Source organism: Anabrus simplex, chromosome 4 (assembly GCF_040414725.1).
Source record: "Anabrus simplex isolate iqAnaSimp1 chromosome 4, ASM4041472v1, whole genome shotgun sequence".
NCBI classification, from domain to species: domain Eukaryota; kingdom Metazoa; phylum Arthropoda; class Insecta; order Orthoptera; family Tettigoniidae; genus Anabrus; species Anabrus simplex.
Window position 1 is genome coordinate 16,496,677 of NC_090268.1, and position 15,521 is coordinate 16,512,197.

Consider the following 15,521-nt stretch of genomic DNA (forward strand, 5'->3'; position numbering starts at 1 on the left):
TTGCAAAGTAATTAATATTTACTCCAAAATATGACTCTGTCGTCTCTCTCTCAACTGTTGCCAACTTAAGTTCTACAAGGAACAAAAATACATGAAACTCAAATCACGAGTTTCATTACCAGCAGTGTGATTATTGTTTGAAGAGGGAGTACAACTAGACAAAAACAAACCAGTCATGTGTCCAGGGGCCTGTTCCACGAACGAACTTTGCAACTTTTCAACTTTGCTCTTTTCACTTTTCAATTCTTGCAAAGTGCAAAGTATTTCTGTTCCGCCATGATCTAGGTTGAACTTATCAATTTCTTCGCAAAGTGAAAAGTCTTTGCGAATGAGTGATCCGATCAAGTTTATTCCATAGGCAAACTGTAAGGCCAAATACTCTATGATTTTAATGCTTTATTTTTCGCGGCGAACTTGAAGGTATAATTGTGGTACCGTTAGTTTTAAAGTTTTTATCATGGGAAAGAAAGGTTATTACAAGAAGCTGGCCGTGCTAGAAGTTGTCAAGGAGAAACAGGACATCCTTTTTCACAACTTTAAGAATAACCTCTTAAATGATGACACGCATCAATATTAACAAGAGTACCGCCAACACATCCACACGCAGAGGGAAATTCACCCTTCATTATAAACCCCGTCGCTATATTATGTGGATTATCAGACCAATGTACTATGTTAGGAAATATTACATTTACTATAACATGTATGACTCTGGTAACAGTTCTGCAAAAAATTTATTTTGATGTCCCATGCATTGCTACTACACCGTGCAGCTGGGCACCATTTACTAACCAATGTAAACATATAATAATTTTTTTCTTTTTCAGAAAGGGGTTGACTTCCTCTTGTTGCATGTTTCTATAAATTGTCGATCATTTCAAGAATATAGTCAGCCTGTGTTGGGGTAATACGAAATCACTCACGGAATATTGCCGAAGTGAGGTTAGGAAAATTAATCCTGTCTTTGCTCGTTCTCTTGTTGGATTTTTCATCACTGTCCTCACTTGATGCTAAATAAAGCTCTTGTCGTAACGTCTTTGTATCAAAGAGAATGCTTTATATCACTAAACCAAATTCTAAGCCAAGAAACTCGTGTACATACTGGTTAATTAACAGATGAAAAGGGAATCATCTCTTGCAAGATTTCTGAAAACTTTTCACTTCATTTCTTTGCACTTTACATTTCTGTACCAATGGAGGAACATAACAGGCTTGAAAAGTGAAAAGATTCCTAACTTTTCACTTTGCAAGTTAAATCTGAAAAGTGATGGTGGAACAAAATCTGAACTGAAAAGTACAAAGTGCAAAATGAAAAGTTGCAAAGTTCGTTCGTGGAACAGGCCCCAGCTCTGTCGTTGTTTTAAGAGGAAGTATAACTAGATAAAAACAATCGAGTCGTGTGTCCAGCTATGTTATAGTCGCGATTACTGTCTTAAGAGGTAGTAGGCCTACAACTAGACGAAAACAATGGAGTTGTATGTCCAGCTCTGCCATAGTCGTGATTATTGTTTTAAGAGGAAGTATAACTAGAGAGAAACAGTCGAGTCGCGTGTCCAGCTCTGTGATAGTCGTGATGATTGTTTTAAGACGAAGTACAACTAGCCAAAACAATTAAAATTCCTGTTCAGTGCTGCAGCCATACTAGTAATTATTATTTTAAGAGGGAGTACATCTACGCAAACACAAGAAGTCCATCTTCTGTCCACTCCTTTGCCAACTAATGGTGAGTACTCATAAATTCATATCCTGTCTCAGTGATTGCAATATACTCATATGTAGGGCTCGGGTCGATATGCTCGAAACCATGTGTTATATGCTCGATAGATATGCTCGAAAAACCCATTATATGCTCCATAGATATGGTCAAAAAACATTATAGGCAGTTAAATATGCAGAATGTGCTCGAAAAACACCATTGAAAATTATAGAAAGGAAAGTGAAACTAAGAAACCAATAACATATCTTTATATATGAGCTTTATTTTCTAATTGTATGTATGATACACTGCGATATACTTGCATTCAAGTTTCAAGTATGTATATGAGAAGTTTTCTTATAAAAGTTACAGTTTAAAAGTTCATTTACAAGATGTTCAGAATTAGGCGAGTCATTGAAGTAGATCTGCATTGCTCTGTACAACAAGAATTTTTTCTTTGTTTTCAGTTTTGAATGATTTTCTTAAATCAGTCAAACGTTTCAATGATGAGAACAATCGTTCGACGTCAACTGACATGAGAGGTAAATATTTGAATGATGCTGCTTCTTGTACGGAGTAGTTCGGAAAATCCTCTGACAGTGCAGACTCGCCACGCAGCATCCTCTCCAAGTCCAACGCTGCACTCCAACCGGGATTTTGAGCCAGCACAAACTCCAATTTTTGTTTCACGGTTTTCCCAGTCTCTCCAGGCCACGAGTCGGCTTCTTGGATGACTCCTTGTATTGTAGCGACTACTTCAACCAACTCCATCCCTCGCGATTCCAACTTTAGGATGGCCTCAGGAATGATGCTCATGTAGGCTTTTAGGAAAGTCAAGGATGGCATCAAGCCCTTCATTTTACAAGCAGCCTTAGCTTTCGCGATGTACTTGCTGTCCGCCTCATCAAACGTATTGATCACCTAGAAAAAATATAAATGAAAAACATTAGCCGAGGAGAATAACTGAGAAAATTACAAAATTAGGCGCAGTATGATGGAGTAAAGATAAAAGATATGAAAAGAATGATAGAGAAAACCTCGAAAAATGAGAAGATTTTAAACATTTCAACTAGTCTTACCTCTTCAATTGCCCTATGATTTTCAGCGTAATACAAGGCAGCCAATATCCAAGTTCCCCATCGCGTCAATATGGGCTCGGGAGGTAAAGGTAGCTCTGGATGCATTGTTTTGAAGGCACGGACACAAGAAGGAGCCTTGACGAAAATTTTCTTCACTGAGGAATTGACGCTGTTCACACTGGGTGATTTTTAGCACAGCTCCTCAGCAATTCTGTGCATTGCATGGGCAAGACAAGTAACATGTAACATCTTCGGGTAGAGAAGCTTGAAGCTCTTCTCAGCCTTAATCATGTAGGGAGCAGCGTCAGTCACCAATGCGAGTACTTTGTTTACCTCCTCATCTGAAAAGGTTGGCCACAGCAAGCCTGAAACAGGAATGCGTAAAATGAAGGGTGAACCATTCAGTTAATGGGATTCTGACATGTCGTACGACTGTAAGAGATATTTAACTATCAGAACCTTCACTGAGCATATGTAGAACGCATTGAAATTATAGCCAGACTGTACTTATTCTTCTTTGGCAAAACGCTCAAAAAATAAATTTTAAAAAATATACTTACGCAGAGCTGCTTGCGCTGTTCGCACAATGGTACCATGGTTTGTCACATCTAGCTCCATGCACGGAATTAGGTGGCCCTTCCCCAGTTCACTGGGACTGAGTTTTCCAACAATAATGTTGGCCATGTATCTTCCACAACTGTCTGTGGTCTCGTCGATAGATAACCAAATTGGGTGGCTCCCGATGTCGTCCCTGATTGCGTGTAGAACCTGGTGAAGAAAGTCCCTGAATGAATATTCTTCGTGGAATGAAGGTATTATCGAGAGATTACCTTCATTACGACAGAGCCAGATCCAATGTAAAATTACTTCTAAATTGTTTAAACAAGAATGCGGAATACGGCAATCGTGCATAAATTCATACCTTTTCATACTCTGAAGAAACGTAATTTTTACGTAGGGTCGACTCATGAGGCAAAGTCCTTGAAGAGAGCTTTGTTCTCGGCATGTTCGACCTTAAAAACGCCCTACAAACTCTGGAAGAGAACTCGTCCGAGTGCTGCTGTTGATTGAACAAAGGTTGTATCAGCACTTGTTTCTTCGATTTTCGTTTTTTTAATTCTTCAACTTTTTATGAGTGTCCACCTGTGGCTTTACGTTGAGAAAATTGAAACCCTTCGAAATCTTGATCTGAAAATAAATAGAAAAAATACATTGAATGAACAAAAATAAAGCATTGTGGACTATGAAATTATTTTCAAGTATTGCAGTAGAAATATGAGCACCCTCTCAACGATCCCATGAAAAACCAGCAAATCCAAACGTCAATTTCCGTCTCGGAAATGTAAAATCTGAGGATCTAACGGGTCTACACTCCGAATTCTTAGACTTCTCTCTACTTACCTAGTAGGTAGGCACCCTATGCTGCACATACGGCTTACTTGAAATTTCAACTGTTTGACCAGTAATATCTTTAAGAACGTAGATGTGAAAATGTCAATAAGAACTTACCTCTTTCTCGCACATTTTGCAGAAAATAATTTTCCCGTCAGTAGAAAACGAGTCAGGGTCTTCCTTTGCACATCGTCGGAGTAAAACACTCAGAGATTCCTTAACTTTAGATATCGTGTACTTGGAAATCACAAGAACTCGATAGGTATGTACGGATACGATTGAGAACTGAGAGTAGATTGCAGAAACTTCACTTGACCGGGTCGGATCTTCCAGCACTTCATGGGAAAAGCCACCTAAACAATACTGGTTCCCAAAATAGGCACACCACTAAAATACCTCACATTTCAAAGTGAAAGGATGCTTGGGGCTTCCAGAGCTTATCTGACGAGTCGCACTCTAATCCGGCAGAGGCCAATTAGGGCGTGTGAATGACCTCACTAAAGGTTAAAAACCTGCGTTTCTATTATTCGCACCAGATAGGCTTTTCAATAATTATTTCTGTTTTAGAACCTTAAGAATGGTCAGGGCCCGAATTCGAAGAAAAACAGAATATGCATTTATATGCTTCTATTATGAAAACCGCTGTTTTATGCATTTATATGCTCGATAAATTTAAATTCTGTTGATCCCAGAGAGATGAAAATACTACCAAAAGGCTTCTTTCAATGTGTACTATTCAGGAAAAAAATATGCTAATATGCTCGAATCCGAGCCCTACTCATATGTATAGTGTTGCGATTTCCTTTCTTAAACAGGGGGATAATGACGCCCTTGCTCCAATCAGTAGGTATCTTTCCAAACTGCATTGAGCACTCTGTGTAGCCACTGTAAACGCTGGTTTATTTTTATTACGTGTAATAATCCTGTTGATTTCCCTTGCGGCATCTTCTTAAGGGCTGCTTCTGTTTCTGCCCATGTAATGGGAGGTTCCTCTGTGCAGGTTTCAACAGCTGATTCTTTTGTTCTCTGATCTGCTTCTGCCCTGCTCAATAGGTGATCAAAATGATTCCTCAGAACCTCTCTGATGTCCTCTTCTTTCCTGGCCAGGTTTCTATTAGGATCTTCAATTGCTTTGATGGTTTCAACTGAATTCCTTGTGTTTTTGATCACTCTGAACAATAGCTTCATATTGCCTCTGTTGTCTTCCTTCAGTTTTTGAGTAAATTTCTCCCAGCATTTTATCTTCTCCTCTTCTACTACTCTTTTAACTCTCAATTTCTTGTCCTGGTAAACTTGCTCGAGGTCTCTGATCTTCCCCTCGTCCCTTACCTATTCTGGCTTGGATTTCTCCCTATCTCGTACTTTTTATGCTATGTTTCTTTCCTTTATTGAAGATCTTACTCTTTCATTCCACCAGGGTGTCTCTTTTTCCCTTACTCTCGCACTTGTCTTCCTGCAAACTTTTATTTATCAAGGTGTTTTTAAATCTTGTCCACTCTGCCTCACCACTCTCCAGTTCTTCTGTAGTCAGTTGTCCTTTTATATGATCCTGATAGTCGCTCCTTTTTCCAATATGTTGTAGTTCCCGCACCTTAATCTTAGATAATTTCCTGGTTGTTATCTTTGGTACATTAATGTCTTTCAGATCTGCTACTAATAACCAGTGGTCGATATTGAGGTTCTCACTTGGAATCACCTTGACATCAGTTACAAGTCTACTTCTTTATATGTAATGATATAGTCAACGACCGTCTTGCTCCTTCCATCCCAGCTGTAACGGGTAATCTTGTGACTGACTCTTTTGTTGAATCAACTTATTTTATTACCGGACAGTTTTTTATGCAGAAGTCTAAGAGATGTTCCCTTTCTGAATTCCTTCCCCCCCCCCCCCCCATTGTCATGTGGTCCCGTCACCTTCTCATAGCCATTCGTGTCTGTCCCTAGCTGTGCGTTGAGGTCCCCGATGGTGATTGCCCTCTCTTCACAGATGGTCTCTTCTAGGTCTACGAGAAACTTGTTCTTTTCATCTTGACTGCAACCCATCTGAGGGGCATACATTTGCTCCAGTGTCACCTTCTCTTTCCCAAGGTGAACTGTTGCCTTTATAATCCTCTCATTGATGTACTGGATCTCTGTAATACCATCTAACTCTTTAGACAACAATCCTACTCCATTTCTCATCTCTTTGTTGTTACCATTCCAGTAGAGGGTATAGTTTTTCCTCAACTCGTTCTTCCCTTTACCTTTCCATTTAGTTCCACTCAGTCCTAGGATTGATATTTTCCTTCTCTCCATGATATCCACTAACTCTTCACATTTCTCAGTCAAACTCAGTACATTGATTGTTCCTATTTGAGTGTGTTGTCTTTTCCGGAGTTGTTGCACAATCGCAAGGCTTGGCTTATCATCAGGCTGTAAGCCATCATACCTGGTGCGGGTCTGTGGGTGCTGTTGTCTACTCCGAGTTCTTTGTTTCATCCGAGACTCGTATAAGTGTGGATAGCGATTGCAGTTTCTCTACAACTGACTTGCTAGGCCTAATGTTACAGAAGATTTTCTGTCGGGTTATCTGCCTTAGCCTTTAGCAGTCCCCTGCCACATCTGGAAGGCAGCAGCTTGCAGTTGTATTTGTCATTCCTACACAATGGCTTCGACAAGCCCCCTAAGGGTGAACTCTTCTGTCCATAGCCATTGGTTCTCGCTTAGTTTGTCAGGTTTTGTAACAGCCGCCCAACCCTCGACCAGACAATCGCAGGTAGTACCGTCTTCTGTTGCATACGGTAGCAGGATGTACCTGACCTGACAGTTACTTTCAAAATTTATGGATCACTTGAATTTTCAAAGGAAAAAGCATGTTAAATTGTGATACATTTGTTTTATTGTTTACACTGATTTTCATGATATTTTTTCATGAAAATAATCAATGTAAGTGTATTGGCGGGAAAACCATAGCGTTTCTGGGGTATGGAGGAAATGACTACTCCCAGCCATTAACAACTAGGATGAAATAGGGCAGAAAGTCTTCTTCACAATTTTATAAAATCATCCTTCATCTCTCATCTTTACTATCTAAATAACATATAGAATAGTAACTCGAGGATTTATCCTCATCTCAAGACCCTAGACAGTCGACCATGAAAGATCTTTTGAAGAAGAATTCCACCAACTGCAATCATATATTGCAGAAAAGACAGCATTCGGATGCAGTGGGCTGTCATTTGGAAGATTATGATGGATCGGAGCATCTGAAAACTCAATGGCCAGCATCTACAAAAAAATAATTCAAAGAATTAAACATAAACAGATCTCTGGACACACAATGTTGACTCCTTGTGCCAAATTGGAAAATTAAAGATTGTCACTGACATCTTGGACAAACTAAAAATCTAATCATCGCCCTTCAAGAAATAAGGAATAGTGATCAAAACCCAATAGAATCACAAGGGTACCAACTGTATAATGGGATCCCTGAAAAACGAGTGATGAAAAACTGTCTGCAGTTTGGTAATAGATTTCTAATAAATCTCAAAATCATAGATTCAGTCATCGAATTAAAATCTCAATCCCCCCAGACTTGCAACTAACTCTGAAATCTGGAAATAAAGTTTACACAATTATCAATGTACATGCTCACACTAATCATAACAGTAACACCCTATAGGTTAAAGAAGCAGCTACCGGGCGAGTTGGCCGTGCGCGTAGAGGCGCGCGGCTGTGAGCTTGCATCCGGGAGATAGTAGGTTCGAATCCCACTATCGGCAGCCCTGAAGATGGTTTTCCGTGGTTTCCCATTTTCACACCAGGCAAATGCTGGGGCTGTACCTTAATTAAGGCCACGGCCGCTTCCTTCCAACTCCTAGGCCTTTCCTCTCCCATCGTCGCCATAAGACCTATCTGTTTCGGTGCGACGTAAAGCCCCTAGCAAAAAAAAAAAAAGAAGAAGCAGCTCAAAAATTCTGGGATCTCCTGGATCAAACTCTAACACGTGAGAGGTTGCGCGAAGGCAAATTGCTCGCGCTTAATATTCTAATGAGCTGCTATTTTCCTTTTGCAGTGAATGCTCTGATAAAAATATAAATATTGTTACCTGCGTAACAATTTTTTCCCCCTTGGGAAATATTTTTGAACTAGCCTAAAGGCTGTGGAAAAACTGTGTCTTTAGAAGTGGTTCGCCGCTTCTGTATTTCGTCTTTTCAAACCTTATAATTGACTGTATGCACGTCCTATCGGTGCCTGACCGTATTCTTCTGCACTCTAGTGGCGTAGGTATGTACTACCTCGCGAGCTACGTTACCATTCAGGCGCTTTGCCTCTGCGCACATGTGATCGTTGAAGCTGGCACTGCGGAATCTTGGGAAATCGCCATTGCGTTTTGGTGACATGGAAGAGATGGACGTGTGTGGCTTCTCTCTCCCTAAGGAGATAATTTCACCGAAAATGTTCGAGCCTGGCTAAGTTATATATACGGGGCTTTTGCCCTGGGGATTTCTGCAAGTTTTCCTGTTAATTTTTCCTCGTCTGGAATTTACATGTTATGTTTTATTAATGTAAGTAAGTCAACTTAGGCTACCGAAGCTGCCCTCACAACTTTCATCTGGAAGAAACTGTAAGTATTGTTACAACTAAACCTTTACTGATTTTTGGTGAAAGACCTGAAAATTTTCCTATGTGCAGAAAGTGCGCGTGGTACCATGTAACTGGCGTCATCTAAAAAACTAAGTCTTGCCTTGTGGAATTTTAAACTTTCGGCTTGTTAATTGGAAATTATACAATGTGTAATTATGTCTGTTAATTTGGGGCTTGCGTACCGTGTGAAAGTAATTCTTGGATTCTTCAATAATGTAATTGGGTAACCTAGGGTTTATTGATGACCTTTCTTGGCTTAAAGGTTTTGTGCTGAAAGGTATTATTTAACCTGAATAATTTAACAAGCGAGTCGCTTCAGGGGTGTGGGTGTTACGTGTACATTGTGTCCCGGTTCCTTTCTTTCTTGTTTCTCGGGTTGATTTTATTTTAATTTTACTTAATTTAATTTAATTTACTGGTTTCTGGGTTATCTTCTGCGTCTGTTTTCTTGGTCTTTGTTGGTTTACGCCTATTGTTGTTTGCGGCCTGCGATTGGCCCGTTCCTTCCCTTGAACCATTGTTGGTCGTTGCCATGGGAATGCTAATGTTGTTGATGTTGGTTGTGATGATTGATGATTTGTATTTGATGTGCCGGTGATGTATTCTACCTTCTCCGCGGATTTCCTTGGTCCATTTCATTTTTCTTTGAGATTTTAAATTTACCTTCTGGTCATTTTCCCTCCCGGTGTTTCGGTGCTTATTATTATTATTATTTTAATTTCTTGAAAAGTGCACGTAATACCTACCCATCCTTGCAGGGGGTCGTTTGACACATCCTAAAAGGTGGTTTTCTGTTAAAGGAGGTTAAAAGGATGTTTAAAGAAAAAACTTTGGTACTGTACTAAGAAAACTTTGGTCGTAAGAAAACTTGAGAGTTGAGGAGTGGTTTCATAAATCCGCATTATCTTAATAAGTCCTTTAAGAACTAAATTATCATTTTCCTTATAAACGGTCGACCGTAGGGTTTTGCTTTGAGTTTAAGTATTTTCCAATTTTTAATTTTATTATTTTCCAGCGAGGATATTACTTTCTTGTTTACTTCTTTATTATTTTGATTAAATATCTTTGTTCCCCAAGGTGTTGGTGTTTTCCTTTTAAAAGGGGTGATAATTTGGGATGACCAGGTGTATTTTATCCGCTCCTTTGGGGGCCAGGTTTAATTCTCTAATGGTAAGTGCCTTTGTTTTTCCTTCATTGGTCTTTGTCTAGCACGTTTCCACCTATCTGAACCGTGCCTTTCGTACACGGTCAGACACTTGGTGCTGTCACTTGGGGTAGTTATGCTATTAATTGCTCTAAGTGTCACAGTTCGTGGCAGCAGAGCTTTAGTTAATTGATTTGTGTGCCTCTTACTTGGATCTACCTGTAGGTCTGTTGCATCCTCATTAAATTTATTTTGGCACTGTGTACTATATGCTTTATCTCCCTTTCATTAAGCTTTTCTATTTTGTTGGTGCCAACCACCTGAGTTTTTTTTTGCATTGTCCCTTTAAAAAACCTGGTCATTGGGGAACTTTAAATTATTTGAGGTTTCAAAGAGTGTAAAAAACTGAAACTTGTAAAGTATCTTACTGTGAAAGGAACGCTTTTATTTGGTCTAATTCTTTTGATTTATTGTTTCATGTACATCAACTATGGCGAGGGCTGTGCTGTTCCCATTCCAACTCAGGAAATCAGAGCTAGTTTATGAGCTCACTATCAGGGGTATCAATCCTGCTAACACTGTTGCCGAGTGCGCTTCTTTGCTGACATCGCATGTCCAGGTTCCTATTAATCTTGATTCTGTAAAGATGTGCTGCAACTTTGGTGAGTCCTTAAATTTAATTACTGACTGCCTCACTGAGATAGAGGTTGTAAGACAAGAATTTATTGAAACTTCCCTCACTAAGGGGCAGATTAACAGACTTAAGGCTAGGGTGTGGCATTATTTAGGCCGCATCCAGGATTTGATTACTATGTGTCCCCAACCTAGTCTTGTTTCTGAAAGCACTAAGCTGTTAACAATTGCTTCTAGCATTTCTGCTGAACTAGATATTATGCTAGCAAGTAAGGATATGGAGAATTTATCAGTTGTTGAGAGGGAAAACTCATTGTCTTCTAGTCATGCTGATGCCTCACTTAATAATCAACCTTCATGTTGTGCTGCCTCCCCAGTTCTTGAAAATTTGTTAGCCCGTTTAAATTGTGCTCCCTCTCACTCTTCACTGAAGGATCTTTTCAACGGAGTTAAAAATTTCTCCGTCAATTCTATTGAAGAAAGTACCAGGTTTCTGAGGTTCCTGGTAGAAATGACAGAGTCAGGTAGCGTGTATTCTGTTGATGACTTGGGAATTTTCCGAGCCCTATTCTCTCATTGTGAGGGAATTTTGAAACGTGAAATTTCTGAAGCAATTTCGAATAATTTAACCATTATGGAATTTCATGAACTGGTATTGTCAAAATTTATTCCTTCATTGGCATTGCAGAGTTTGATTCCTCAGTATTGCTTTCGGACTCAATTGCTCCATGAAAACCTTTTGAACTATGTACTAGACTTGCAGTTTTATTGCAAGGTATTTAGAATTTCGGTGCCAGAAGAGGAAATGGTGGGCCGTATTTTGAAAGGTATTTCCCCCGCCTATCGTTCATACCTCTCCCTCACAAAGTGTCCGACTAATTTTCTTGAATTGGAAGCTGCGTGTACATTTGCTGAAGATGTAAAGCACGGGGACGCTGCAAGACCTATCTGCCACCCTCCTCCTACTGTGACCCCTGTTTCGCTTCAAACTAGGGATAGTGGGTCTTCTAAAAAATGTTATAATTGCGGGTCACGTGATCACCTTAGGAACGCTTGCCCCTCAGTCAAGCGTGGCTCTGGTCCTTGTTGTTATTTGTGTGGCTCGAGGCAGCACCTTAAAAATAATTGCCCTACTTCGTTCCGAAAACGCAGTCAATGACTAAGGCCTAAAGGTAATTCTGGTGAATCGCCTGCGCCTGAATTTTTCGTGGATTCCGAAAAGGTTATTTGCCCGCGGGAATGCAATAAGATTTCTGCTTTGGTTGAGTCTAAAAGTACCTTCGCGAAGGTGGAACTGAATAATGAACCCATTGTTGCTCTTATGGACTCGGGTAGCGTCGTCACCTTAATTGATGCTAATTGGTATAATGAAATGAGGTCCCCTTGTAAACTGCCTGAGTTGAAGAAGGTCAATGTTGCATGTGTCACGGCTAATAAGCATAATATGAAAATTTTGGGGTCCGTTGATGTGAAATTGCGTATTGGTAATTTTACTTGGAAGGTTCTTTGCTTGGTGACTCCAAAGCTAGTGTGTAGCATGATTTTAGGTACGGACTTCTTGTCAAGAACTGGTTTAATTTTGGACCTCCAGGCTAGGAAATTTCACTTCAAATTTTCTCCAAATTGTAAATTCGATATTATTGATGCTCCTTTGGGTACCTTCTGGGTTTCTTGTGTAGGTAAAGCGCTACCTAGGCAGAACAACGAAATAGATCAGTTGGATCTTAGTCATTTGGATTATCAGCAGGCTAATAGTGTGCGTGACTTGTGCCACCAATTTCCCGATGTCTTCACTAGCAAGTTAGGAGTTACTGATGTTCTTGAGTATCAGATTGAGCTATCTGATAACACACCTGTTAGATCTCCTCCTTACCGTCTTTCACCACCTAAGATGTTAGAACTCAAAAAGATTATTGATCAGATGCTTGCCGATGGGGTCATCAGACCGTCCACTTCTCCCTATGCATCTCCTGTTTTCCTAGTACCTAAACCCTCTGGGGGCTATCGTGCTGTAATTGACTACAGGGCTTTGAACCGCAAGATCATCTTGCAATCTATCCCTTTACCGGATTTGCACACTTGTTTTGGGTGGTTCTCAGGAGCCAAGTTTTTCACTGTGTTAGATCTCAATCAAGCGTATTACCAAGTCCCGTTGTCTAAGTCATCTATTCCACTGACTGCTTTCATTACTGATTGGAACCTTTACGAGTTTCTGAGACTTCCGTTCGGGATCTCTTGTGGGGCGGCCGTTCTTACGAGGCTGTTAGATTCGATACTTTCGGGTATTAAATTCAAGTTCGTTTTTCATTACCTGGACGACCTCGTAATTTTCTCAAATTCCTTTGAAGAACATGTCGAACACGTTAGAGAAGTCCTGCATCGCTTGAGAAAAGCTGGACTAACTGTTAAGTTGTCTAAAGTAGCGTTTGCTAAGCCGAGTATGTCTTTCCTTGGACACGTGGTTTCCTCTGATGGTGTCTCCATCGACCATTCTAGGACCCAGGCTATTAGGGACTTTCAACCCCCTAAAGATGTCAAAGGCATCGCACGTTTCGTGGGCATGGTGAACTTCTTCAGGAAGTTCATTCCAAATTTTGCAGAGATAGCAGCTCCTCTAAATCATCTCAGACGTAAGGATGTCAAGTTCATCTGGGGCCCCTCCCAGCAAGAAGCCTTTGAGACCCTGAAGCTTGCCTTGTCAAATGCTCCTGTGTTGGCTATACCCGACTTTAGTAAACGCTTTATTGTACAAACCGATGCCTCTGGAAAAGCTGTTGCTGGTGTACTCTTACAGGAATATGAGGATGGTCGTAGACCGGTTGCCTATGTGTCTAGGATCCTCAATGATCTGGAGAGTAAGTACTCCATCTATGAATTAGAATGTTTGGCCGTGCTGTTTGCTCTTGAAAAATTCAGACCTTTCATTGAACATGTAAATTTTGATCTGGAAACAGATAATCAGGCTCTGTCGTGGGTCTTGAACCGTCCCAAAAGAACGGGCAGAATCACTAGATGGGCGCTTTAGGATCTCAGCCTTCAGTTTTCAAGTAAAGCATATTAGAGGGTCGGAAAATGTCATCGCTGACAGCCTTAGTAGAATGTTTGACGGGAGTTTTGGTCTTGATGAAAAATCTAAGGCTGAAGAATATGATGAAACTAATGTTGCTTGTGTGGGTGCCATTCTTTCGGACCTACCTCTGTTGTACCACGAGTATGCAGATCATCAAAAGGCTGATCCTGATTTGAGAGAAATCATCAACAAAATTAGTGATGGTATTGTGGTTAAGCCTTATTCTCTGGTGAAGGGTGTTTTATGCTGCAAAGGTCGAAGGGACACTAATTTCAAAATTGTTGTACCCAAGGTTTTAGTGCCAATCATCTTCAAGTACTATCACTCTTGTCCCATTGGTGGCCATTTAGGCACCTTTAAAACTAGGCAGAAAATTAGACAGTTCTTCGTTTGGAAAAGAATGGATGGTGATATCCGAAACATGATTAGGTCCTGTAAAATTTGTTCTATCAGCAAGCCTAGTTTGAACAACCGTGTAGGTCTATTATCTTCTTCACAAGCTTCTCGCCCTATGGAACGGTTATTCATCGATTTCGTTGGTCCGCTCCCTCGCTCTACCTTGGGAAACACTCATATCTTCGTTGCTATTGATGCGTTCTCTAGATTCTCTTGGATTTTCCCCACTAGATCTACTACTGCTCGTACCACTATAAGTTGCCTTAATTCTATTTTCGCATCCTTTGGCCCTCCCAAGTTTCTGGTTTCTGATAATGCCAGTGCTTTCACTGGTCACTTGTTTAAGAAGTACCTTTTTGAGCTAAGCATTTCTCATGTCACCACTACCCCATACTATCCTAACCCTTCTTACGCCGAGAGGATGAACAGGAACCTCAAATCTGCTTTAATTGCATATCATCACAATAACCAAACCAAGTGGGACTCTTGCCTGCACTGGTTGGCTCATGCCTTCACTTATGTTCTGCTACACCCCGTACTCCCCTATATCCAATGTTCTGGGTATTGATGATCTTCTTCCAGACTTGTCTAAACCAAATGACGTTCAGAAAATCTGGGATGAAGCAAAGAAGAAGTTGTCTGTATCCTATGAGAAAGGTAGGGTTAAGTATAATAAGGGTAGAAAGTCACCTAGGTTGAAGGTTGGAGATCAAGTTTTTGTGAAGACCTATCCTATTAGCAAGGCTATTAACAAGTTTTCTGCCAAACTTGCTCCTCGGTATCATGGTCCCTGTACTATTTTACAGTTTTTATCTCCGGTGTCGGTACTGGTGAGTGACCCCATCGCCAAGAGGATTAGACGGGTTCATTTGTCCCAGTTAAAAACAGGTTAACGCATGTTTGGACTTGCGGATGAGAGCTACCTTTCAGTGAGCAAATTTAATTGGTCTCCGTGGGTTATTATGTAATTATTCTGGTCTAGTGTGAAGTTAATCATGTAATATTTTTCTCCCTTTTCTCATGTACTGTATTTGTTTTGAGGAGTTTTGGTATTGCTTGTCGTACTTAACTTCTTTTCCTGTCAACCATGGTTGCTTAGTTGGGGGAGAATTTTTACCACGTGTTTAAGCTTTGGTGCCTTATCTGCTGCGTTCACGCCTCCGGTGATTCTTGGCATGACCATGTAGTACTTTCTAGGGTGTACTTGTTCTAATCATTGTATTTTGGAAAGGTAATTGTGGTTTGCGAGAAATGTCTGTACTTTCTCTTGGTCTATTGGCACCCAATTTCTTAATTGTTAATATCTAACTACTCTTTGGGTCTGGCTGCAGGTCTCTCCGTCTTATCATAATTCGATTATATCCTGATCATTTACGTTTGCAAAATTTTTATTATAAATTTATTTATTGGCTCTTGTACTGCTGTTGGCTTGTTTTGGAACTCATTTGGAAAATTCTGGGCAATTTCTGCTCTGTGCGTTGTTGT

The 15,521-nt window shown here is 40.3% G+C and overlaps 2 protein-coding genes across 2 annotated transcripts in view; one reads left to right on the forward strand and one right to left on the reverse strand.

Moving 5' to 3' along the window:
• csul (protein arginine N-methyltransferase 5) overlaps positions 1-15,521 on the forward strand; it is a 282,354-nt gene that overhangs the window by 1,242 nt on the left and 265,591 nt on the right. The window lies entirely within an intron of this gene.
• LOC137500497 (uncharacterized) lies at positions 2,054-4,304 on the reverse strand. The gene is made up of 3 exons (XM_068227405.1): positions 3,336-4,304; positions 2,776-3,140; positions 2,054-2,617 (listed from the first exon to the last, which is right to left on the reverse strand). Exons 2-3 carry the CDS (start codon positions 2,878-2,880, stop codon positions 2,108-2,110), a joined length of 615 nt encoding a protein of 204 aa, XP_068083506.1. The 5' UTR covers positions 2,881-3,140; positions 3,336-4,304; the 3' UTR covers positions 2,054-2,107.

Bases quoted from the DNA above. Each gene is read 5' to 3' on its own strand.
- LOC137500497 (XM_068227405.1), bottom strand. From the start codon at position 2,880: ATGCATCCAGAGCTACCTTTACCTCCCGAGCCCATATTGACGCGATGG. The intron at 2,618-2,775 runs GTAAGACTAGTT...TATTTTTTCTAG, and splicing joins ATCATAGGGCAATTGAAGAG to GTGATCAATACGTTTGATGA.